This window comes from Uranotaenia lowii, chromosome 1, assembly GCF_029784155.1.
Source record: "Uranotaenia lowii strain MFRU-FL chromosome 1, ASM2978415v1, whole genome shotgun sequence".
In the NCBI taxonomy this organism is placed as follows: domain Eukaryota; kingdom Metazoa; phylum Arthropoda; class Insecta; order Diptera; family Culicidae; genus Uranotaenia; species Uranotaenia lowii.
In genome coordinates, this window is record NC_073691.1 from 44,424,496 (window position 1) to 44,450,553 (window position 26,058).

The 26,058-nt window shown below is 34.7% G+C and overlaps 1 protein-coding gene and 2 long non-coding RNA genes across 3 annotated transcripts in view; all 3 read left to right on the top strand.

Moving 5' to 3' along the window:
• The window catches only part of LOC129739790 (obg-like ATPase 1), a 217,551-nt gene that overhangs the window by 175,347 nt on the left and 16,146 nt on the right, over positions 1 to 26,058 (top strand). Inside the window, exon 5 of the mRNA XM_055731309.1 lies at positions 11,321 to 11,496. Within this exon, the coding sequence (XP_055587284.1) occupies positions 11,321 to 11,496 (176 nt within the window). The remainder of the gene's footprint in view (positions 1 to 11,320; positions 11,497 to 26,058) is intronic.
• LOC129739796 (uncharacterized) lies at positions 190 to 485 on the top strand. The gene is made up of 3 exons (XR_008735970.1): positions 190 to 232; positions 295 to 372; positions 438 to 485. It is a non-coding gene; the product is annotated as an uncharacterized LOC129739796 (long non-coding RNA).
• Positions 3,824 to 4,127, top strand: LOC129739797 (uncharacterized). Its single transcript, XR_008735971.1, has 3 exons — positions 3,824 to 3,874; positions 3,937 to 4,014; positions 4,080 to 4,127. It is a non-coding gene; the product is annotated as an uncharacterized LOC129739797 (long non-coding RNA).

Genomic DNA, 26,058 nt, shown 5'->3' on the forward strand with positions numbered 1-26,058 from the left:
TCTGTCATCCCGCACAGGCACTCTCTTTCTCAGAGAAATCCAGGGGCGTCGTGCTCAACCAGGGCCGTCATGGGGAAGTGTGGGCATCCAGAGAACGATGCACCATGTAAATTTGCCGTATGTATGGGCGTCGGCCAAAAATCAAGGTCTATCGAATATCGGCAATGTGAAGCATGTTCTTTCTGTCTGTGATCTCGTTAGGAGTAAGAAGTGCGCGTCGTCTGTAGTTCATGTAATTTTGTTTGTTTAAAATGTTGTGGTGTAAAGTAATTAAATTATTCCTATCTATTCTAGAGCTAAAAGTACAAAACAAACACGTATTACAAAAATACAAATAGTAGTACGGTGCGCGGTTCGAAAAATATAAGTACGGTTAGTAAACGAAAACATAGAGTGTAAAAGCACATGTTAAAACTTAAATGTAATCATTGTTATAGAGTAAGAAATTGTTACAAGAACAGATAAAGTGTGAACCGAACTAAACAAAAAAAAAAACAACAAAGAAAAGGTAAATAACTGAACAACAACAAAAAACTAAATTTGTAAACCACGTGGACTATGTAAACTTGGATGTCACTGGTAGTATAACCCTTCTTGGCAGGTCCCAGAGGGCCTTTTCTTGTTTTTGTCAGCTTATTCTGCAGCTACTTCCCAAACTACAACCGCACGGCGACATCTAAATACGCAAAATCTACCAGACAGAAAAACAACACAACCTAACCTTGTCGGCAGACTATCGACTGAGGCCATCTGTTGGCACTAGGTCCGATACATCACCTAGTTTTTGTCATTGTGAGGTTATCAACGGAGACGAGGCTCATCACATAACCTTGTCGGGCGAATAAGAGGCTATCGTGAAGGATCATCCGGTAGTACGACGCCGGAATCACAATTCTCAAGTTCCAGGCCTTTCCGGGACGCCGGAAAGTCGCCTGTTGTGAATTCCGCCTGGCTGTTCAGTACATCACTATTATACACCGATCTAGCTAACGGTATGGCAGCTCCAGACAAGTTCCGTACACACAAAAAATTAACCGCAAGTATGCCAAAAATGTGACGTCACCCTTGAAAGATTTTGTTAAAATAAAACCCCCCCACATTATGTAAAATTGTAAATCAGGGAGAATACTTTACTGGAATATTTAGTTATTTTACACCTTATCGAAAATCGTTCCCTCCATCATTCACTCTAACATTACCATTCACGAAATTATATGCTTTGCCCGCCTCGGTTTTAACATTTCTCATCGTTTGGACTGGTTGCTAGCATGAGAGGTAATCACCCATGCTTACGACCCTGGTTGGTTCGATTCCCATTGGATTCCTCTGCTGCGAGTTCCGCGGAAAGAAAGTGTCGCGTTGCATCATAAAACGACCCTGAGTTCCCATTTATTTACCTTTCCCAAATCCCCACCCACTGAGGCAACTCCGTGTTACAATTGGCGCCCGCAAAAAAAAAATTAGCAACGGTACATTTTCCCGGAGGGAGGAATAGTAACAGTTCCTGTTAGCCTATTGGATCGTTCTCCTAACGATTGTTAATCCGATAACCATAAGTTTTGAGTTGGAGTTGAGGACTTTTACATCATGCAAATAAGTTTCAAAATCAAAATTTTGGCCTTGATGGAACTTCAGAAAACTCTGAAGCTTTCCCTTTGCCGCTGATTAGAAAAAATCTACCAATAATGGAATACTGTTTTCCCTGTTATTTCTTGAAAAATTTACTAATATTTTCTTTTTGTTTTCAGAATTGGAATGCAAATAAATAAGAACGGAAATGAATTTAAAAATTGAATCAAAAAGTGAAAAACACTACACGGACATAGATGATTTTTTGTACAAATTATTCAATAAGTTCAAACCATTTCAGTGCATGTTAAACATGCTAAGTTTGATGCAAAATATCTGTGGAAATTTGAAGATGATTCTAAGAACACCACACAAGAAAGCACCAGAATTGTATTAGAATCCAGAATCACCAGAATTTATTATATTTTTGTTTTTTGCTTTAATTTATTACTAGTTACTATTATTAAAAATTTGTGAATATGTAGAATAAGAAATTGTGAAAATGTTATAGTTTTGAATCGTTATTTACCAGTTGGATTGGCAAAGTAAAAAGCCACATTTTCTCTAAACTTTTGTACATAGTTCTTATTTTCTTCACCCAATTCACCCCTAGGAAGTGAAAAATTTTTAGTTGTGGAATTATGGATGTTTTCCCGCAGTTTAAAATTCTAAGTAAAACAATTAGTTTCTTCCACAACGAAAAATTTAGTTGTGAAGAGCCAGTATATAATTATTATAATTTGATTGTTTTCCCCAGGAATTTCAAATACTTCCTACACGGATTTGAGATTTGTCATTGTTCGAGCCTAAGCCTGCATCAATTATCTAATTCGAAAAAATGAATAAAAATACATTATGAATGATCATATCAAGAAAATGAACCTCGTCATAATTGAATATGTTCCAAACTACGTTACGCTTAGAACTATCGAATCTTTTCCTGATATAGGAATTGTATTTGTTATGAGAATTGTTAAAATTGGTAAATTTGCATTGAAGGAATTTCGGATTGAAAAAAAAAAAGAAAATCATACAAACTTTTTAAAGTAATTTATTTGGAATTTGAAACTCAAAATACAAAAATAAATCGAAACACTTACGTTTTTAAGAATGGAATATTTTCCACGGTTTAATTTTCACCTAGGGTGCCATTTATTATCAATCAATGGACCCATGCAAATGGAACTAGCATAAAAATGATGACTCGCTTTTCCGGGAAGTTAACTTGGTTCTTCTCCGTGACTGACTTGAGATTCACCACCTACAAGAAAAAAAAATAAGAATATTACAAAGTATCTATTCATCAAATGTGACGATACATAAAACCTACCTGAAACTGATTGTTGTCGTTTTTCTTCCGTCCCTGCAACCGCGGTCCTTGTGATGAGAAATATAGAAAAAGGCACATCGAAAAACAACCGCAAGATTGCCCAACTTTTGTTATCCAAAGATTCGGATATGTTGAAGCAAATCTCCAGCTGAACGGATCATCTGCTTCGTTAAATTTCTGCTTCTTCCGGACTTCTTCTCTCCGCAATTTTAGCTGAAACAGAAAAGAGATAGAATAACTGATTAAGCTTTGTGAGAATACTTACCGTGAAATATGAACAGATTATTTTCCCGAAGATTGATCAACAATACCAGCTCCAATGTTTACATTGAACTCTTTGTTATTGACGTTTGTCGTGAGTGACCGTCAACAAAACACTCAGTAACTTGACGTTGTCGTGAGTGACCGTCAGTAAAAGTGCTACACTGAAACAAACGATACTGTTCCAATCTAGTGATGATTGAGATAAAGGTACTTCGTTTAAAAAGACACCATAGTAAAGAAATATTCTTTTGATCAGATCAAAATAAATTATTTCAAATGGACTGTTGCATTCATCTCCCTCATAACAAAATGAATGAAAGTTCATTCATTTTAAGAAGGGACGATGGGGTAATGTAACCGTCTGTTACATGTTTTTGTGTGGCTCCGCCACAAAATCAGATTATCCCTGTCCTTTAAGGAAAAACAAAAACAAATCTTCCAAACAGAATGGCTAACTTCACCCCACTTCACCCAAATCATCTGTCATCCCGCACAGGCACTCTCTTTCTCAGAGAAATCCAGGGGCGTCGTGCTCAACCAGGGCCGTCATGGGGAAGTGTGGGCATCCAGAGAACGATGCACCATGTAAATTTGCCGTATGTATGGGCGTCGGCCAAAAATCAAGGTCTATCGAATATCGGCAATGTGAAGCATGTTCTTTCTGTCTGTGATCTCGTTAGGAGTAAGAAGTGCGCGTCGTCTGTAGTTCATGTAATTTTGTTTGTTTAAAATGTTGTGGTGTAAAGTAATTAAATTATTCCTATCTATTCTAGAGCTAAAAGTACAAAACAAACACGTATTACAAAAATACAAATAGTAGTACGGTGCGCGGTTCGAAAAATATAAGTACGGTTAGTAAACGAAAACATAGAGTGTAAAAGCACATGTTAAAACTTAAATGTAATCATTGTTATAGAGTAAGAAATTGTTACAAGAACAGATAAAGTGTGAACCGAACTAAACAAAAAAAAAACAACAAAGAAAAGGTAAATAACTGAACAACAACAAAAAACTAAATTTGTAAACCACGTGGACTATGTAAACTTGGATGTCACTGGTAGTATAACCCTTCTTGGCAGGTCCCAGAGGGCCTTTTCTTGTTTTTGTCAGCTTATTCTGCAGCTACTTCCCAAACTACAACCGCACGGCGACATCTAAATACGCAAAATCTACCAGACAGAAAAACAACACAACCTAACCTTGTCGGCAGACTATCGACTGAGGCCATCTGTTGGCACTAGGTCCGATACATCACCTAGTTTTTGTCATTGTGAGGTTATCAACGGAGACGAGGCTCATCACATAGCCTTGTCGGGCGAATAAGAGGCTATCGTGAAGGATCATCCGGTAGTACGACGCCGGAATCACAATTCTCAAGTTCCAGGCCTTTCCGGGACGCCGGAAAGTCGCCTGTTGTGAATTCCGCCTGGCTGTTCAGTACATCACTATTATACACCGATCTAGCTAACGGTATGGCAGCTCCAGACAAGTTCCGTACACACAAAAAATTAACCGCAAGTATGCCAAAAATGTGACGTCACCCTTGAAAGATTTTGTTAAAATAAAACCCCCCCACATTATGTAAAATTGTAAATCAGGGAGAATACTTTACTGGAATATTTAGTTATTTTACACCTTATCGAAAATCGTTCCCTCCATCATTCACTCTAACATTACCATTCACGAAATTATATGCTTTGCCCGCCTCGGTTTTAACATTTCTCATCGTTTGGACTGGTTGCTAGCATGAGAGGTAATCACCCATGCTTACGACCCTGGTTGGTTCGATTCCCATTGGATTCCTCTGCTGCGAGTTCCGCGGAAAGAAAGTGTCGCGTTGCATCATAAAACGACCCTGAGTTCCCATTTATTTACCTTTCCCAAATCCCCACCCACTGAGGTAACTCCGTGTTACAAACTTTAAAATGCTGTAAATGATTGAAAATAGCATGAAACCCCCAAAATATAGGTATTGGATGAAAGGGCTAAACGGGTAGAAGTCGAATTTCTCTTTTCGCTTTACTCTGAAATGCTGTAAGTGACTGAAAATCGCATAAAACAACAACAATTCAGTAAAAAAAATGTAGTATTAGGTGAAAACAAAGTTGAGAATAAAATCGTTCGATTTTGACAACACAAAATGTTCGGACGTGTTGCCAAGAACAGACAGAATATGGTTCTTCTAGTTTGACACTTTCAACGAATACCAATATTGTAAAGCTTTCGTGCGGTTTTTAGTCATTTGCAAAATTTTAAAGTTCAGTGGAAGCCGCCATCTTGGATTTCAAGATGGCGTTTGACAGCAAAGTTATACTTCTACTCGTTCAGCCTTTTCACCCAATACCCATATTTTGTGAGTTTCATGTGATTTTCAGTGATTAACAGCATTTAAAGCTCAGTTGAAGCCGCCATCTTGGATTTCGAGATGGCGTCTGATAGCAAAATTTGACTCTTGTTAGTTTAGCTCTTTAGCCAATAGCCTTGTTTTGGAGGTTTCATGCAATTTTTAGTTATTTACAGCATTTTAGGGTTCAGCGAAAGTCGCCATCTTGGAATTCAAGATGGCGTCTGATTTTTAGTGATTAAAATCATTTCAATGTTCAGTAGAAGCCGCCATCTTGGATTTCAAGATGCTAAATTTGTCGTCTACTCGTTGATCCCTTTTTACTAATACCCATATTGTGGGAGTTCGGAGCAATTTTCAGTGATTAAAATCATTTCAATGTTTAGTGGATGCCGCCATCTTGGATTTCAAGATGATGCTTGATGGCAAAATTTGTCTTCTCTTCGTTAATCTCATTCAACTTATTGTGGAAGTTTTATGCGATTTTCAGTGACAGACAGCATTTTAAAGTTCAGTAGAAGCCTTCATCTTGAATTTCAAGATGGCGTCCGATAGCAAAATTCGACTTCTTCTAGTTTAGCCCTTTCACGAAATACCCATATTGTGAGGCTTTTATGCGATTTTCAGTGACTTACAGCAATTTAAAGTTCAGCGGAAGCCGCCATCTCGGATTTCAAGATGGCGTCAGAAAGGAAAATTGGACTTCTTCTTGTTTAGCCCTTCCAACCAATACCCATACAGTGGCGGTTTGATGCGACTTCTGTCATTTATTGCATTAAAAGTTGAGCGAATGCAGCCATCTTGGATTTCAAGATGGAGTCAGATAGCAAAATTCAACTTCTACTCGTTTAGCCCTTTCATCCAATACCACTATTGTGGGGGTTTCATGCGATTTTAAGTCATTTACAACATTTTAAAGTTCAGCGGAATTTTAAGATGGCATCTTGGATTTTAAGATGGCGTAAGAAAACGAAATTTGATTTCAACCCATGGTTTATTCCACTGGTCATTCACAACCAATCCCATTTCATTTAAAAAGTCTGTCCTCATTTATTGTATTAATGTTTAACAATTCAGAAATGAGGAACTGATCCTAAGCGTTTAATTGGTTGGCTTGCGAAAGAAACGTCAAATCTTAACTTTTTATGTGGTCATCATTAAACCATAATAAAACTAATTAGCCATTTATCTGACCATAAAAAAGCATTGAATTGACTAACGTCATGTTGGTTGCAAAATCGAAGAGCACAAAATGACGCCATGTTGATGGATTCACAATGCAAGCATTCGAACATATTTTTTAGGCCTATTTTCTATCAATTACATCATGATTGAACATCAGATTTGACGAGGCATATTTATTTTGAGATACTATTTCTTGCACATTTTACCTAAAATCTTAACTGGCAGTAGAAAAGTTGCTCATAATATGGTTAAAACATTGGTATTTTGGCTATTAATTATACCAGATCATATTTAAATAACGCAATTAGGTACCGTTCATCAACCATCATGGTTGCTGGAAACAATAAAAAAAAACTCCGAGAACTCACAGAATCGAAAAAAAATAAATAACATGTTCAATAATAGCTTTTTAAAAGCTAGAATAGGGCCAAATAGCCTAATTTTGGCTTTATTGGAGTTCTGGTGATGTTATAGATTTTTATGAAGATTAATGCCAAAGGCCCAACGAAATTTTGCTGGCCATAATAAAGCTAAGTTTTGCTAGTTAAACAAAAGATTGACTGATATTCATTAAAATTTTCTTCTACAATTCGATTTTAATTGCTCAATGGATAAATCAATAAGTTAACTTTCTTTTGAAAAAGCAATTGGCGCCGAGGGCCAAGAATAAGAAGAAAAAAAAGTGCGAAATAAGAATGGTTTTCTTAAAAAATCACGATTATTTCTTAGAATTTACCGTTCAAAAGTGAATAATAATACTTCTACGAACTATTGGAGTAGATCGCTTTTTAGTGCGTTTTCTAGTATTCCAAAGGTTTTAAAGGGGGTTAACAAATTTTCCTGTAGCATCAAGTAATTTGACATTTGAGGTATAGTTCTTGGTTCCTTAATTAACATGACGTGAAATGGTGTGAAACAAACATTTGGGTTTATTTTTAAACAAAAAAAATGAGAAGTCAAACTTTTTTTCAGTTTCAAATTGTCTTGACACGATTTTGCAGTTACAACATTCAGTCTCTGTATTGACTATTCAGGTTTATTTAGGTCTATATAGATCATTTCGAGGTACTCTTCCAATACAGTTTTGTTGGAGTTGACGCTCGGCTGAAGAAAGCTTTTCTGGATTTGCAAAAACTCACCAGCACAAGTATATACCACCGTCAAAGCACTGACCATACTGACTGGACACTCGATTTCGTTTTCTGGATAATTTTTTCAACAGTACGCAATATCGATTCCAGAGTGCGCATCGATCGATTTGAAGAAATGCTATCCCAGTTAGGAAATGCCACCCAACTTTTAAAAAAATCAGGCAATTTCTACGATAAAATCAGGCTAAACTGCTATTTTTTGTCAAATTTTTCAGGTTCGTCGCCTGCCGTCGGTATTGCGAACCTACAAAATCTGACAAAAAAAATAGACATAAATGCTTCAATTTTTGTTCTAAGTTTCATGTCAGTGTGATAAGTGGTCGAAGTTTTTGCTCATCTCAACTTCCGAGCCAATGGCAAATTATACCAATATTACTGTTAGACCAGATGGCTACCAAGCTCCATCGGAAAGTACAACATGATTCTGTAAATCGAAGAAATTCACTTTTTAGTGACCTTGATGCAATTTCAATTATTTGATGAAATGATCCAAGGCGTTCACGCGGAACCGAGTACTTATTTCGTTACCGAAATTGAATTAATACTGGATAATTGCAAATGGGTCTCAATTAAGGTTGCCGAAAAAATTCTGTATTTTGACGAAAAAAACTGACTTTCTGTGATTTTACCCAAAAATTCTCTGACGGTTTTATGTTATGCTTTTTTCATTAATTTGATTTAAAACTCATGTCAAATTGCGACTTTATACATTTTACTTAAGAAAAATCTATCTACATTACCAACTTTATCATATTTTTCAATTAAAAGAAACCTAATTATTAAAAATTTTTAAATGAAATAAAAAATCAAATTTTGAAGAAAAAAAAATCGGCAAAAGTTTTAAAATCCTTTAAGATTTGTAATTTTTTTCAAAATTATGTGTTTTGTGACACATTTTCTGTGATGAAAATTTTCTGAATATTCTGTGAAATTTTAGATTTTTCTATGATTTCGGCAACCTTGGTCTCAATCCCGTTCAACAGCAAGAAAGTGCCATCTACGAATTTATACAAAAAAAAAGTTATGCTGATTAAAAACATTTTTTTTTAATGAGAAGTCTGTTGTTTTATTTTAATTCAGTCTATAATCTATGTTTCATCTTTTCACGTCATGTCAATGAATAAATTAAGCAGTTTGTTAAGTGTTATAGCTCTAATGTCAAATTCCTCAAAGCTAGAGGAAAGTCTTTTAAAACCCTTTAGAAAGCTTTGAAAAACTAGAACGCCAAAAAATGCAGTTATGTATCTTTTGAAATAGTTCGAAGTATTAGAAGTATTCTTATTCACGTTTAAATAGGATTTTTTAAGGAATTATCGTTATTTTTGTAGCAAAACATGAGTGGTACTATTCTTATTTCGCAACCATATTTTCATATTGGTCCTCAACGCCAATAGCTTCATCTTAAAAAAAAGTTAACTTATGCTTGATTTATTCGTTGAACAATTTAGAACAAGTTGTCGCAGAAAAATTTCGACGATTTTTAATTATTCATATTTTAACAAGCAAAATTCACCGTAGATAATGAATAATTCAAATGTTGGATAAAAGGGAGAGAAAATCAAAGAAAAATATAGATAAGTTGTTTGAAATAAAGTTTTTTTTTAAGATTTTCCTATATAAACCCATTTGCCTTTAATAATTATTATTTATGATAAAGAATAAATTTCGCATTACCTATCCCACATAACTCCCAAATCGTGCCGCCAACAAAATTCGCTACATTTTATCAATAATTGGGAAAGACACTCGCAAGAAGATAATCACCATCTATCTCTCCTCGGTATGAAATACTATGAATGCTCAACGCGGTCAACCCAAAACCGGAGCAAAGACAGCAAAAACCACCGCACCCTGACCCGGGGACAATCTCAATGGGCCATAAAAACGACACGTTCTCACCACCATTATCGGTTCCGGTCGGCCCCAACGGCGGACTTTGTCGCTTTTTTCATCGTTTTTATTTCCCAGTTTTGATCCATCAGCAACGAAAACCAAGTCAAGTACACTTTGATTGTGGGGACCCTGTTTCAACTTTTTCAAATAAGTAGAAAATTTCACTTCGCTTTCCAGATTTCCAGCTAGTTTTTGTCCACACTTCCTATTCCATTTTTTGTTCTCATCTCGTCGTCTCCTTCGACTGATTCATCTGACCGTCGTCGAACATGGTAATCCAAATCCAATCCGGCGATGATCGTAATGATAGTAATTTGACACTCCGCGCGCCTAGTCAGTTTCAATCGGTGGAACACAATTCTTGATGATCACAATATAGTCTCACGTTAGGATAATTTTCTAGAAAATTGAAAAAATCCCATTTTCCACAATTTGTCTGGATAGAATTTCCATAATCGGATCGAATCCCAGACTTGTGATTCAGCTCGAAATTTGAATTTTTCATCACTTCACTCTAAGGACATTCTTGCGATTGAGTTGAATCCGTCATTTACAACAGTGTTGCAAATCGATTAGTTGTAAAATTTTGTTCCGAAAATGAGAGAAAGACACAAAAAGCGGTTCGTTTGTCTTATCCACCTACTTTTATTAATATCTTTTTTTTTGTAGAGAAATGAATCCAACTTAGATGAAATTTCAGGGACTAGATAAGGGAAAATTGATGTTGAAAAACATGCGAAAAAAATTCGCCTTGTCTCCCGGTGAGACTTGAACCCACATCTTGCGCCTCTCCGGGGCCCATGTATTAACATTCTACTACAGGAGACCAACCTGGCGTATGAATATTATACTGGTTGAGTGTCGATGTCTATCGGAATGAAGGGAATAGTTCTCCCATGTGATCATAATCATTTTCCTGGTCTATTTCTATTCCCATCTTTTCATCTTGTGGTAAAAAATAGAAAATAAGGCGGTGCCAAACACCGAATTTGGTTGGATATCCAAATACGGCAAAACGCATCATTTCTCATCATAACTGACAACCCGTGCAGTATATGAGAAGGCAATGCAAATCTTGCCGTGCCTAAAATATCCAAATTTGAGTCCAACTACCACAAGATGAAAAGATGGGAATAGAAATAGACCAGGAAAATGATTATGATCACATGGGAGAACTATTCCCTTCATTCCGATAGACATCGACACTCAACCAGTATAATATTCATACGCCAGGTTGGTCTCCTGTAGTAGAATGTTAATACATGGGCCCCGGAGAGGCGCAAGATGTGGGTTCAAGTCTCACCGGGAGACAAGGCGAATTTTTTTCGCATGTTTTTCAACATCAATTTTCCCTTATCTAGTCCCTGAAATTTCATCTAAGTTGGATTCATTTCTCTACAAAAAAAAAAAAAAAAGTTTCGCTGACTGAATGTTTGAGTCAAGACCCATCTTTGGGTCACAGTTTAAAAAAAATTTATTAATATCATTTATAATTTTTGAATGCTTTGAATAATCCTTTTTTAAATACTTAGCATCCCCGTGAGTTTTGAAATTTAAAAAAATAATAAATTCTAATTTTCACAGGCGCATTCGACGATCCGGATGTGACGCACGTCGAGGGCGAGGTGGACCCGGTCCGGGATCTCGGCATCATCTCCGAAGAGCTGCGGCTGAAGGACGAGGAGAAGCTGCTGGTCAACCTGGACAAGCTGGAGAAGCTGGTGACCCGAGGGGGCGACAAGAAGATCAAGCCTGAATATGTAAGTATTTTGTTGTTTTTTTTTGTATAATTTACTAGCTGACCCGGTAAACTTCGTTTTACCTTCTAAAGAATAAATCGTAATAAATGTTTGATTTCATCTACACGTCCTTAACTGCACCGTGCTCGCGAATAGATTCTTATGGAAATTATAACAAATAAAGTTGAATTTGTATGGGGACCCCTCTTTCATAAAAAGTGAGATTCTTGAAACTATTATACAAACCATCTCTGACCCAAAAACCCTCGGATACCAAATTTCACTTCATTCCGACCGACCATTCATTCGTGATGTTGTTACAAAGAAAACGCCTCCATTTGTATATATAAGATAAAGTTGAATTTGTATGGGGACCCCCCTTTCATAAAAAGTGAGATTCTTGAAACTATTATACAAACCATCTCTGACCCAAAAAACTGTCGGATACCGAATTTCACTTCATTCCGACCGACCATTCATACGTGATGTTGTTACAAAGAAGCAGGCTTCTTCGAATCTCTTTATTTTGGCTCTGTTTTTATCATCTCCTTGTCAAACGCCTGGGAGAAATATGCTTTCTCACACTTAAAATGATCAAGCAGTCCATATTTTGTTGAAGAGCATTTCAATCACGTAGTCACCCGATCTCATTCTGGCTAGGAGGAATTTTCATTAGCTTCTCAGTAACTGGCTGAGAAATCAACGATCGCAATTCATTTCACTGATCACACGTAGCCCTGGTTAAGTGTTTTCAAAGTCACACACCAACATTGCTCTGTGAGTAGAAGAGTGATCATTTGTTAGAAAAAAAAATCTCCCCACTCTCTCAGCAGAAGAGGATAAATTGCTCATTAAAAATTAACTCATAATTATTCGGAGCGAAAAAGTTCACTGTCTCCTTTTGATCAAGATGAGCAAAATGAAGCCTGCAAAGAAGACGCCTCCATTTTTATATATAAGAAGATGTGAAGAGATAATTTTGTATGGGGACCCCCCTTTCATAAAAAGTGAGATTCTTGAAACTATTATACAAACCATCTCTGTCCCAAAAAACCCTCGGATACCAAATTTCACTTCATTCCGACCGACCATTCATACGTGATGTTGTTACAAAGAAAACGCCTCCATTTTTATATATAAGAAGATGTGAAGAGATAATTTTGTATGGGGACCCCCCTTTCATAAAAAGTGAGATTCTTGAAACTATTATACAAACCATCTCTGGCCCAAAAAACTGTCGGATACCGAATTTCACTTCATTCCGACCGACCATTCATACGTGATGTTGTTACAAAGAAAACGCCTCAATTTTTATATATAAGAATAAAGTTGAATTTGTATGGGGACCCCCCTTTCATAAAAAGTGAGATTCTTGAAACTATTATACAAACCATCTCTGGCCCAAAAACCCTCGGATACCAAATTTCACTTCATTCCGACCGACCATTCATACGTGATGTTGTTACAAAGAAAACGCCTCCATTTTTATATATAAGAAGATGTGAGAGATAACTTTGTATGGGGACCCCTCTTTCATAAAAAGTGAGATTCTTGAAACTATTATACAAACCATCTCTGACCCAAAAACCCTCGGATACCAAATTTCACTTCATTCCGACCTACCATTCATACGTGATGTTGTTACAAAGAAGACGCCTCCATTTTTATATATAAGAAGATGTGAAGAGATAATTTTGTATGGGGACCCCCCTTTCATAAAAAGTGAGATTCTTGAAACTATTATACAAACCATCTCTGACCCAAAAAACCCTCGGATACCAAATTTCACTTCATTCCGACCGACCATTCATTCGTGATGTTGTTACAAAGAAAACGCCTCCATTTTTATATATAAGATTTTGAAAACCTACCTGAATTCAAAACAAGAAATGTGTAGGTTCAAGTTAGAATTTGTTCAAATGCAAAAAAAAAGTCACTAAAAGGAATTTATCTTAGTGTAACAAGAAAAAAAATCATGGAAATGCAACAATGTAAATGAAATCGTAGTATAGCACAACACTAAAAGTGCAAAACGTTGAATCAGCAAAGATAAATGCAATAACGCCAACCATCATGCTTCCAAAAAAGCCTCGGGCACCGTCATGAAGTATTTCTGTGCAAAATGAAAACAGTAAAACGGTAAACTCCTCAAGAGGTCGGTCCCTATAATGACGCAGCTCAGCCGCTGCTGCTGTTTAACCAGCTTTGAATTTTTCTGTTTGATTTTTCGAAAGGAGTTATAACAAGCTTATGGTTCTAGTTTTAGGCTTAGAAGAAAACCTTTTTTTTTGTTATCGAGAGTAGGAATTGTCCTCCGAAAGTCTTTTTTCAGCTGACGGAATGTGGGAGGTCTTGAAAACTTAACCGGAACCATCAGGGACAGCTTCCGGCTTTTGCTTTCAAAACTACTACAACACCACACCACGACAATCTGGCTGGTGTGGCAAATCTCCAAAAACAAATAGTAGGGGAGAATGAGGATACTTGATCCCTGGGGATACTTGATTCCTTAGCTATATCTCCAAACTGGAATGTCGTACAAAGATCAAATGTTCTAGAAAAATGTGCCAAATGGAACAAAACAGCAATGGTAGAAGCTCAAAAAGTTTTAACAAAATAAGTTTTTGGGTTATTGAACTTTGTTTGAAAAATTTCACAAAATGTGACTTGAAGATCTTTTTTCATCATTTTAAAATGTTCCTCACATGGAAATATTATAACAAAAATATTTATTCCAATACATCAATCTTTCGGGTGTAAAATGAACTTCATAATACAATATTTTGAAATCGATGGAAAACTCCCAACTTTTTTCAAAAAAAGTTTTCTTAAATGTTGATTTTGGGTACAATTGATCCCTAATATATGGGTACAAATAATCCCGGAATATTCTTCTTCTCAGTGGATCGTGGTCATTGCTGATTACGAGATTGTTAATATTTATCCAAAAGCTAATATTCATCTATCAATTATTTGAAGAAAAGGGCTAAAATAATTGATTTTCTCTTGTTTACAAAAAAAATTCCCCTGTAAGTATGCAATGTCATAAGGGTTGAGAATAAGCTATAGATTTTTTTTTCTGACAATTATAGATTGTGAAATGAGATCAATCATGACCAAAATAGTCAATTAACACTCTATCTTGGGGTTTTGTTTAATTTTTTCCATGGATTAGGGCTTCCTGCATAAAGGATCAAGTCTCCCTTAACTTAAAAAATATCGCAATTTTTTACTCCCACGAAAATGCTTCTAGTTCATCTACAGGTTCAAGTATCGTTCTAATTTTAGCAGCATAGAAACTTGAAGTTACACGCTGCCAGAAAATGTAAAAGAGTGCGAGTTGCTTATTTTTTCCAAAAAGATATGGTGAAAATAAGAAAAGGGGATCAAGTATCCCCACTCTCCCCTAAAGCTAAAATCCACGTTTGCGATCGGTACTGCTCTCGATTTCCCACTCTCATTATCAATTGTCCCCGTGGGGAACAGTTGTCTGAATTGAAAGAAGTAAAAAACGATCACGAATAGGGAGCTTCATACAAGGTGGCCACCGAACCGGAAATTGAGAATCGCATCGGGAAAACCGGGATTTCAGATCAAAAACCTGGAAAAATACAAAAAGATACCAAAATCTGTTATCAAGAAAACTTTACACTTTTTCAAGCTTCATTATGTTACGAATCCTTTTAAAATTCGCAAAAATGTAGAAAACTAGCTGACCCGGTGCTCTTTGCTACACCTTCCAAAAATTATTGAAATTTTTGGTACTTAGTTATTTGACTTTTAATTCAATTGCACAAAATTTTAAATTCAATTTCAAAATAATCAATTTTTTTTCAAAATCGCAGATTTTTGAATATTTTTTTTGTCATATTTGGGTCCATTTGATGGATAAGTTCTTGGTTTATGCAAAACAATCGTATGTGACCCGTTTTCCCTAAACGTATTCCCAATTAAAGGAGAAAGAAGTATCAAATAAGCAAATAACCATTTTACATTTCCAAATGCTTTCCTATTCCAAAATTGTTTCCATTTGCTCGATTAGTTCTCGAGTTATGCGAAAAATTGTAAGGGATCATCCCACTGGAAGGAGACAGTAGTACAAAATATTCAAAGGAACATTCCCCAAATACCCTCCCAAGCCAAATTTCGTTTCATTTGCTGGGTAAGTTCCCGAGTGATGTGAAATATTTTATGGGAGCATCCTCCGTCCTCAAGATTTTCCAAGTGGAAGAACGGAAGGTCTCTCCCCACTTTCTATTTCCTCACTGGAAGGAGGAAGGGGTATCAAATATTCATAGAACTATTTATCGTTTCCAAATACTCTTCCAAGCCATTTGCTCGAATAGTTTTCAAGTTATCCACTACCCTCCCATGCCAAATTTGGTTCCATTAGCTTGATTAGTTCTCCAGTTATGTAAATAATTGTAAGGTAGGCCCCCTCCCCACTTTCTATCTTCTCACTGGAAGGAGTGATGGGTACCAAATATTCTTAGAAACATTCCTCGTACCCAAATAACCACCCATGCCATGGTTTGATTTGCTTGATCGGTTCTCGAGTTATGCAAACAATAGTCTTTTGCTTGGGAGACCCCCTCCCTCTTCCGGTTAGGGGGAGGGGTCTCAAATCATAATAGGAACTTTTCGCGGCCTCCAATATCCCCACCTGCCAAGTTTTACGTAAATCTGTTCAGTAGTTTCCGAGTCTATAGGGAACAGACAGACAGACAGAAATCCATTTTTATATATATATATAAATTTCTATAAACAGATTTTTAACCTGATCCGTAGCAAAAATTTGAAGAAAACTTAAAAATTTCCAGTACAAAATTACTCGAAAAAGCCAGAGCAACACTTTCAAGGAGTGTATTCGAAAAAAATGCAACACTTTGTTTTGTGAATAACTTTTGAATGAATAGATGGAAATTGATAAAATTTTCAGTAAAGCTACCTAGCAATGTAAAGTGTACGTGAGCAAAATTTGGTAACAATCTGTCAAGTGGTTTTTCGAGATACCGTCCAATACTGAAGATCATTGACAATTTTTGTTTGGGCAAAATCGAGAAAAATCCAGACAAGTTCCAGTGGAAGGCTGAAAAACAGCTGGAAATCAACTATTTGACCAAAATTTACATGGTAAATTGTTTAAGAAGTCTTAGAGGATCCAATAGTGAGCAAAATTTCAAATAAATGTGAAGATGATTGATTCCATGACGTGAAGGGGAATGTGAGAGGTTTTTTTCAAGCTCTGTCCGAAAACATGAATAGCGGGAAGTGATAAAAAGTCATTTTTTCTGATTGGTTCGTCTAGCTGACTTATAAATAGGCCTGAATTCATTTCTGCAAGGTAAAAAAGCTACCCACCGGTAAAATAAACAAAATACGGTGGCCAAATCGTGCAGAAAATATTTGGACTTCTTGTGAGATATTTTGAAACATTTCATAATGGATAGCAAAACGAACTCTTTAGCGCTCACCTGACAGGATTCCAACTTTTCGTTAACTATAGTTTCGCCTATATTTTCCGGAGATAAACAAGAAGAAAAAAAAAATGAAAAAAATAATGTCTAATATCCTTGAGGTCGTTAACAATCTGTGGAAACTGCAAATTACTCAGTCTTTCATAATGATTGACACTATGAATGGCAAAAAAAATACAAAGAAGACTGCCTCCAAATGGGACCGTTTTGCCAAAATCTTCAATAGGTCCCACAAAGTTTTTACTCTGTTTAAGTTGGATGTGGAATCGTGCCATTTCGCAGAAACGGTGGTGGAGTGATAAAAAGACAAATATGTTGATTTTGTGCCGAAGAAGGACAATCGGCCAAATTTGTTATAACTTTGACAAAATTCAAAATTTTGAGTTCTTGACCTTCAAGCTTCAAGAAACATCGAACGTAATAAAAAAAGCCTTGATTTGAAAAAAAGGTGGTTCAAAGTATGCATTATAGACAGCGCACGTGTTGCCCAAAAATTAAAGCCAAAAAATTTCTTATGGGTCGCTATCTCAAAAACTGTGACTGTGACAGAACATCACAAAAATTTACACATGTAAACATTACATAACCAGGTAACTTCGCTGAAAATTTCATCATTTTAACATCCACGCATTTATAAGTTATACACTGTTCAAGCATTTCCTATAGCTTTGTGGGGTTGTATAATGTATGGTTTGTATTTTATATATATTGAAGACAAAATAACTAAAATTCTTTAAAAATGTTACCACAACTCAACATTACGTTGCACCTCACTAAAACACATTAAGTGAAGTGTGTTTGTTCCCCAATGTTAACAAACAAAATAACAAAATTATTGCATTAGAGTTGATTGTTTTTTCTCTTGTATGATAACACAAGGCAACAAAATTCACATTTTTCGTGGTGCCAAAAGTTCAAAAGCTGATTTTGACTAATTTGAGACTGCTAAATCTAAATTTAAAAATTGTTTGAAGAAACTTAGTTTATAAGAAAACTTAGTTTTTTCTTATAGTTCATAAATCACATTCTGGTAAAATATGAGATGTTTTTAAGCAAAAGTCAAAACTATTTGCAAGCTGCAAAAAAGATTTTAATGGAACTCCAATCTTTTATATCGAAAGCTTAGAAATGTTTTTTAGTGATATCAAAGTAATACATTGTTGATTTTCATTTTTTTAAACTTATGACTTTTTTTTATTTTTCCAGCATTGTTTCCGTAAAACTGGAATAGCTAGGCAAAATATGATTTCTTGATCAAATGGAACAAATTTTTAAACAGTTTTTTTTAGAATTAATTTTCACTCAAAAAACTAAGCAATTTAAAATTTCAAAACGTAATATCATCAACACTAGAAGTTCTAGTCTAGAACTTCTAGACAGAATCTGACAAATGAATCGTTTAACTCTTAAAAATTTGCCTTCCCGTTTCCAAGCAAACGTTACACAACCGGAATATTAATTTTATCATAAACTCGGGTAATGTTCAGCCTTAAAATTCGGTACAGCTTTACTCTGAATCAATGATTGAAGAAAATGATATTGGGTCTCTGAAAATAATATCTCAAAATTTTATTTTGAAGTTAAAATTCATGGGTTCCAAGTACCTAGATTCGAGTGTCAACCGCTTTGATATTAAACCATGAATGTTACTAATTTTTATTGGTTTACGAATCTTCTTATTTCATTATCATAAATTTAAAAATCAATGTTTTGAATTCCTTTTGCATATTTGTTTTTAAATTTTCATTCCAATCTTTTTCGTTCTAAAACTCAGGATAACGTCCTTCGGAAAATGGTAGGGTCAACTGGGGAAGTTATAAGCCGCTACTGGTCTTAAATATGTCTGTTTAAAAAAAAGTTTAAGAGAAAAGTGAAGAATATTTTCTAGAACAGGCTAGAACAGATATCAATTTCTTCTTTTGTCGCCCCCCCCCCCCCCCCCCCTTTCTTCGAAATTTCCAAAAACCCATAGGGGGGAATAAATAAAGTTGTAAGTATTTTATGGAAATTTTGAAAAATTTATCAATTATTCGAAAGATTGCAAGAGCATAAAACAAACTGTGTAAGATGGAAACATTGTGACCTTTGGTTTTGTTGATTTAATTAAACTTTTCGATAAAAAAAATACTTGATTTTTAGTTTTGTGCAATTATATTGTATGCAATTTTGTTGTGTACAAGCTTTCTTGCAACATATTTTAATTTTAAATTATAATAATAATATTAATTTTTCGCATTATTTTTTAATATCCCCCCGCGCGATGTTCAAACTACGATAGACAAAAGAAGGATTAAAAATTGGTTCTGCTGGCCTTATTTGAAATTGATTTTTTTAAGAACATCAGTGTAATGTTGAATCCGTGTTTCAGGCATCCAGAAAAATGGGTTTATTTTTACAAAACAAACTTTCACAAAACCGTTTGTTCGCGAAAAATTTAAAACTGCGTCTGTGATTTTAGTTTGATTGTCCAAATAATTTGAATAAATCCGGGCAGTTTTCTACAATATCCGGGCATCCAGGCCGAACCGGACTTGTCTCTAAAATTCCATTGAAAAACCGGAGTATCCCGTATAAATCCTGGCGATCAAATCCAAATATATCGAAAACGTGTGAATATTTTTAGTGATCTATCCACAAAAAATATTTTAGAGAATTTTACACCATGGTATTTTTGTAACGGTATTGTATGTATGAGGTATCGAACAAAGTATGCGGAAAAAATGCAAAAGATTAAACTTATTTTTTTTTTTTTGATAAAAAAAAGTAGTTTTTGAAAAATTGCTGTTACTTCTTTAGATTTGCAAATTCTAACAATTTTTTTTATCTCAATCAATCACAAAAACCTTCCTGAACCCAAGTAACAAGGTTTTGAAGAAATAAGCAAAATCGTTTTGAAATGAGAGAGATCAAAGCAAGCCCTGCTAGAGGTCGGACGTGTTTTTCCGACCTCGAAATTTTCTCGTTTATTTTCGTGAAAATACAATCATTTTTATCTGTTTTGAAGCTTCTTTTTCAAAATCTGTGTAAGGATAGCAGTGACGATTGTGTTAAACAAAATATCAGCAGAAGAAAAGAGCACTCATATTCCAAAAAATGATTCATAAGCACTTGCTGGATTATCAAACAACAGTAATTGGAAGATGCAGTACAACAGGACCATCAAATTCAAATCATTCCATGCTGCCTCCTTCCCTCATCGCCTATCAATGGACTTTGGTGAGATTGTTTCATTTTATTTTGATTATATTTAAACATTTTTCGTCAATCCTATTTGCCATGTAGGATTTCCCACTAAAACATTCCTTCCCATTCCTTTCTGAAACAGCTTTATGGGTCGTATGAGTTCTCTGCACCTAAAGAGTTATTTTTGCTGTTTCAGATAATCCCTTCTATGACTACATATTGACTGGTCACGGTGTGCATCATGGTACCACACTGATCTTCAAGAGATCATTTTCAAGACTGCGTTCTTTGAAAAACCTAAGTTTGAATTTATTTATTTTTTTTCACAGGATTGTGTTACTGAAATAAACTAATAATGATAAATTATTGTTGATAAAATAACTTGTACTTGATCTTCAGGTTCAGGAAAAAATCAGCAAAAAATATACTTTATTGATTAATTTGTTTAGTGGTATTTATATTGTAGATACTTCAAACACAAACATTTCAACTAAAATTTGAATGTATCGAGTTTACATGAGTTGAAAATAAATCTGATTTGAACCCTAAACAAGTTTTTCTTTCAGATGAAACCATCAAGATCTTTCATTCATTTTTTTCATTAAAAGCTTCAAAAAAACTGAACACTTTTAAGACATATTTTTGAAAGTAATGATTTTAAATGAATAACTAGGTAATTAATATAAAAGAACTGAAACCTGAATAATGAGATACTTTTAGTATCATTTTTTGTAAGCTTTTTTCAAGCAAGAATGTTATGAGAAACATTTTGTCACCTAAACACCCCCGATTAGACAGTTCTTCCTACGGCCCTGCTCTAGTAATTTTTTTATAAACCACTCTAATTAAAAATTAAGTATAAGACTCCTCGTACACTAAATAATGGATCAAATATGGATTGGAGCGAGTTGTTGTTTTCTTTTTACGAGCGAATTCTTTAATATTCCGTATAAATTCAAAGGTTTCCAAATTATTTCACCTGGACTTGTCCTTATTTTTAATATAAAATTTGGGAAAGTCCGGTCCGACTCAGTTGGCCGAATTTCGTTGAGGAAAGCCTGAGGCTGGCCCGGATTTATTGTAGGAATTTCTCCTTTCAAGATATTTATAATCTGGTGCAATTTTGAATGTTGGAAAAAACTTCTTCAAAAAACTTTCTTGAAAACGTTTCTTAAATAGAACTGAAGACTCATTTTTCCTCTAGAAATTTATTGTATTTAAATTATTTCGAATGAGCTTCCCAATAGCACTCGTAGCAAATTTTCTAGTCTCTCTATACCAAGTGCCATTACTCGATGCCACTCGATTGAGCCGCGGGGGGCGACTCCAAACGATGAGCCTGATCACTATCATATCGAGACGGCAAGCGTTCTTTATGAATTACTAATAATAATGACGACGATGATGATGGTGATCTTGTGGAAACTTCAATGGGCTGGGAAGGCGGAACTCGATAGGAATCTTCACAAATCTGCCGCGGTGTGGCGCGATTTTTTTCCCTCTGTCGAACCGCTTCAAACCGGGGAGTCCGACATAGACTTTTAAGCGCAAAAAAAAACTGCTGCCAAGGAAATGTGATAAAAGCTACCCTCCAGATGTTAACAGTCACTGTGACTAGCTATGGTTCTGTGTTGCGTACCTACTTGGAAATTATCTGATAAAGAAGAAAAAAACAGAAACGTCGAACTAACGACGGACTGTTTCTGCTCTTGTTTTGATAGGGATCAAGTCTAGTTTTTTTTCCTCCTACTAGAGTCTAGGATGATTATTATAGTTACATTGAACTAGACGATGATGGTTAGATATGCTTTTTCTGCTTCGTCGGGTGTAATCATATTTGGTTGGAGGCAAAGCTATACAACCTAGCATCATCACAGCTCGAATTGAACTAAACCAGCTGCTGGAGCGGAAAATTCTGTACAGGTGATCTTATTTCTCCTTACAGAACCATAATCCGTGATAAGAAGCTTGACGTTTCAACATATTTAGAATACAATCATAAAATTATAGATTTGGTGAGGTCTCATTAGGTTCCTACAAGCAAAAAGAAATTTGAATTGCTTTTTCCTTCTTTTTTCCAAAATCCTTGATTCCGCCTAGGTTGCCAATTTTGCAGTTGGCAGAAACTTGGCTCTGAGACTTGAAAGATGATACCTGAGACCCAGGCCCGTGCAAAGGACTCGTCCATAAGGGGGTTTTCAAAATTCAAATTTAGCTAAAAATAATAACAGTACCGAAATTACACAATAGATAAGGAAATGGATTTTTAACACCATTATTTTTGAGTTTGTGTGGTATCATGAGTATACCACACAAACTAAAAAAAAAATAATAAATTTTAATGTTAAAAAAAATCAAAATTTTCAAAACAACTCACAATGAAAGTTTCAAATCAATTCTATTTTCTGCAAGTTATTTAATAATTTTTCAAAAAAGGCTGTTCCTTATTCTGAACTAGAAATGTGCTTCAAAAGAATTGCTAAGCAGTCTAGTTTTCAAACTTGAAATGAATGTTTTCAAAATGCAGATTTAAAAAATTCTGAATTCTAAAATAACTATCCGATCACTTAAAAAATAATCATTATTAATTGTAAGGGAAATGATAATAATTGTTTTTTTTAATGATTCATCTTAATTTACAATTCTTTTCTTTATTTTCAATTGAAGGGTTGATGAGAGATTCCGCTGTAGTATTTTGAATTTGAACAAAACATATTTAATTGCGATTTGAAATGTGAATATTTGACAAGGGAAAAAAATCCATTATGAACTTAGAAGAATTTATTCAATAGTCAATGGTTTATACAAATTCATAAAAAGAAGAATATATCTATCTAATATTATTTCAAGAGTGTCAGTGTTCGAAGCCAAAGATACAACCTTTTTTAATTAAATTAAATTCTTCCAGTTGTCAAAATAAAAGGCTAATAAAGTTCATTTTTAATTAAACTGAAAAAAAAATCGTGGAAATTGGTGATTTCGTGAATTTACTATAATAACAAACTGATAAAAATTAAAAATAAGGAATGCCAAGCTTTAAAATATTGGAAGCACTAAGCAAATACAAATTAAGTTAACATTGCGCATCAAAATCTAGCTTCGAAGAAACTAGTTCGAATCATTTTTCGAATTTTGAAATGATTAATTGAAAAAATCAGGATCGATTCAATAAAATGATTTCATACAAAAAAAATAAATGAAAAGTTTATACATTTTAATCGCAGATTTTAAAGATTAAAATTACAAGATTAAAGATTTTGTCACTTTTTATTGAAATATTGGATTTCTGGAAAGAACAGAAAATAGAAACTACGTTTTTCTTACTGAATCTGATTCTAATTCTGTTTTTTTTTTTTCAACTTCATTCAATGAAGGAATAATATTATAATGATGTATGTTCTTTAAAAGTCAAATTCGATTATATTTATGCTTTTTAAAGTATTTAAATTCAATTTGGTTTAAAACTTCTTTAAAAAAATTTAAATGAGGAAAAATAAACAAATATAAAAGTTTAATAACTTTTTTACACTGCTCAAAATTACTTGAAGTCTTGAAAAAATTTGATAATTGATTTAAAACTTTTATTATAATTAATATGTTCAGTTTTTGTTTTGAAGTTTTGTCAAAAAAGTGTAGAAATTTCTTGAATGCATTTTTACCTATTTTCAAAAGTTATATCAATAGCAAAAGCTGATAGAAATATTGCATATTTAGAATCAGGGCTCCCAAATTGGTCGAAATCACCTTTTAAATTCATTGCACCTCAGAAAAATGTAAATTTTATGGCCTTGTGTAACTTATTAACACCTTTTAAAATATTATCTTGAGCATTTATGATTTAGAAGAACAAGAAAGGCGAAATAAAATTGAGACTGAAATTGGTTTCTTGAAAAATATTTCATACCAGCATATCATTTGTAATAACATAAACCATGAACAAAAGTTATACTAATAAAGTAGAGGATATTAGATTTTTTTTCTGCTTATTCTGTTGACCATCGTGAGCGTTGAATTTAGTTTTGAAGTTTTGAGTTCCAAAACAAAAGGTTGATTGAATAGCAATTGAACTTTACATTGAAGAATTTGTTTCAATTGGTGAACGTCTAATATTTAGTGTTGTAAAATGAAATGTTTCAAGCCTACGGTGATTTAAATCTAAATTGACAATTAATTGACGGGTCAAGTGATTTTTAAGCGAGCATGTAATGTAATTGAAGTGAGCGGTGAAGTAAGTTGACATTCAGAGGAATTTCAAATGCCAGTCACTTGAAACTCGAGTGTTGAGTTAGTGAACATTGATTCGGTCACTTGAAGTCAAGGGTAAGTAAGTTCACTGAAATTCCACTTTAAAGTGAAACTTCAAGTGTATTTCAAGTGTGATTTAAGGGTTCAGTGTAATTTTTTTTGTCGTGGACATTATTTTTTGTAGCAGTTGTAAATGTCTCATATGCACTGGTGCCAGGTTTGTTTTTTTACGGACTGGATCTGATTTTCCAGAGACCGTCCTGATTTTTCAAAAACACTTGAATTTGAAAGAATTTGATTAACTATGAAAATTCACAAAGAAACATATTCCTACTCCAGAATAAAACTATTTTTACCAACTTTATAGGAGATAACCTTGATAAGTCAGAAAAAAGTTAAGTTCCTTGGACACTAGCTTATCCTGGTTCGACTGTAATTGGAATTCTGTTTTGCATATTATGTTTTTTCTTCCAAATTTGTATTAAAAAGCTCAAGAATTAGAATCGTATTCATAAATCTCTGACGACTCAAAAATGATAATCAAAATTCAGACTCAGCAGCATTCTGATTCTGAACCCGAAATTGGATTAAATGTTCTATTTTTGTATTTCACTTCTTAACGAAAAGGATTCAGGTACAAAACAAGAATTCAGGAAAATAAATTTAAACTTAATTCTCGTAACAAAATTTCAAATTAGGAATTCAAGACATACAGTTTCTAGAACGGTATATGTGCTATGTTAAGATTCAGCTTAAAAAAGTGAAATATGAATAGCAACAAAGTTTAATCAAATACAATAAAACTAAATTTCTCAGATCGAAACTTAACATTCGAAAGTGAATTTATTAATCAAACTTAAAATGCATGCTGTAACCGTCATTAAAAATGCTGAATAAGTTTTTGTTAGCAATCTGATCATAGCAACACAGAATGCATTTATCCTAATCGCAGCAACTCAGAAACTCATGTCAAACAATATATAAAATGAAAAGATTGTAATAAAGTTCATTCCTTGTCTGGCAGTCATTAAATAAAGTAATAACTTCAAGAGTTAACAATTGGCGACGAGAATTTCGAAAGAAACCCACCTGCACCTCCATTCAAGATGGCCCAACCACCAACTGAAGGAAGTTTTGGAAGCTCAAACCGCATGGAGGAAATCTTCAAAATGATCCTGCATCAAAATCGACAGATGGCGGAGCAGAATCAACGTTTGATGGTAATCATGGAGCGTTTCACCAATCAAGCAGCCTTCCATCAGCCATCAAACAATCCGGAACTGGTCATCGAATCCCTTTCATCGAACATCCGGGAATTCTGCTTCGATCCGGACAGCGGTCTGACGTTTGACCGCTGGTATAAAAAAAATACGAAGAGTTTTTCCTCCAGGATGGTTCCAAACTAGACGATGCGGCCAAGGTTCAGTTATTGCTCCGATGTCTCAACGTTACCGTCCACGATAGGTATCTCAACTTTATTCTACCCAAACATCCGAGGGAATTCAGCTTTGTCGAGACAGTTGAAAAACTCAAACAACTTTTCGGAACCCGAATCTCCCTGTTCAGTAGAAGGTACGACTGTTTCCAAGTCGTGAAGCAGCCGGACGTGGACTACGTTACCTACGCTGGGACGGTGAACAAACGCTGCGAGGATTTTGAGCTTGGCAAGATCACACCG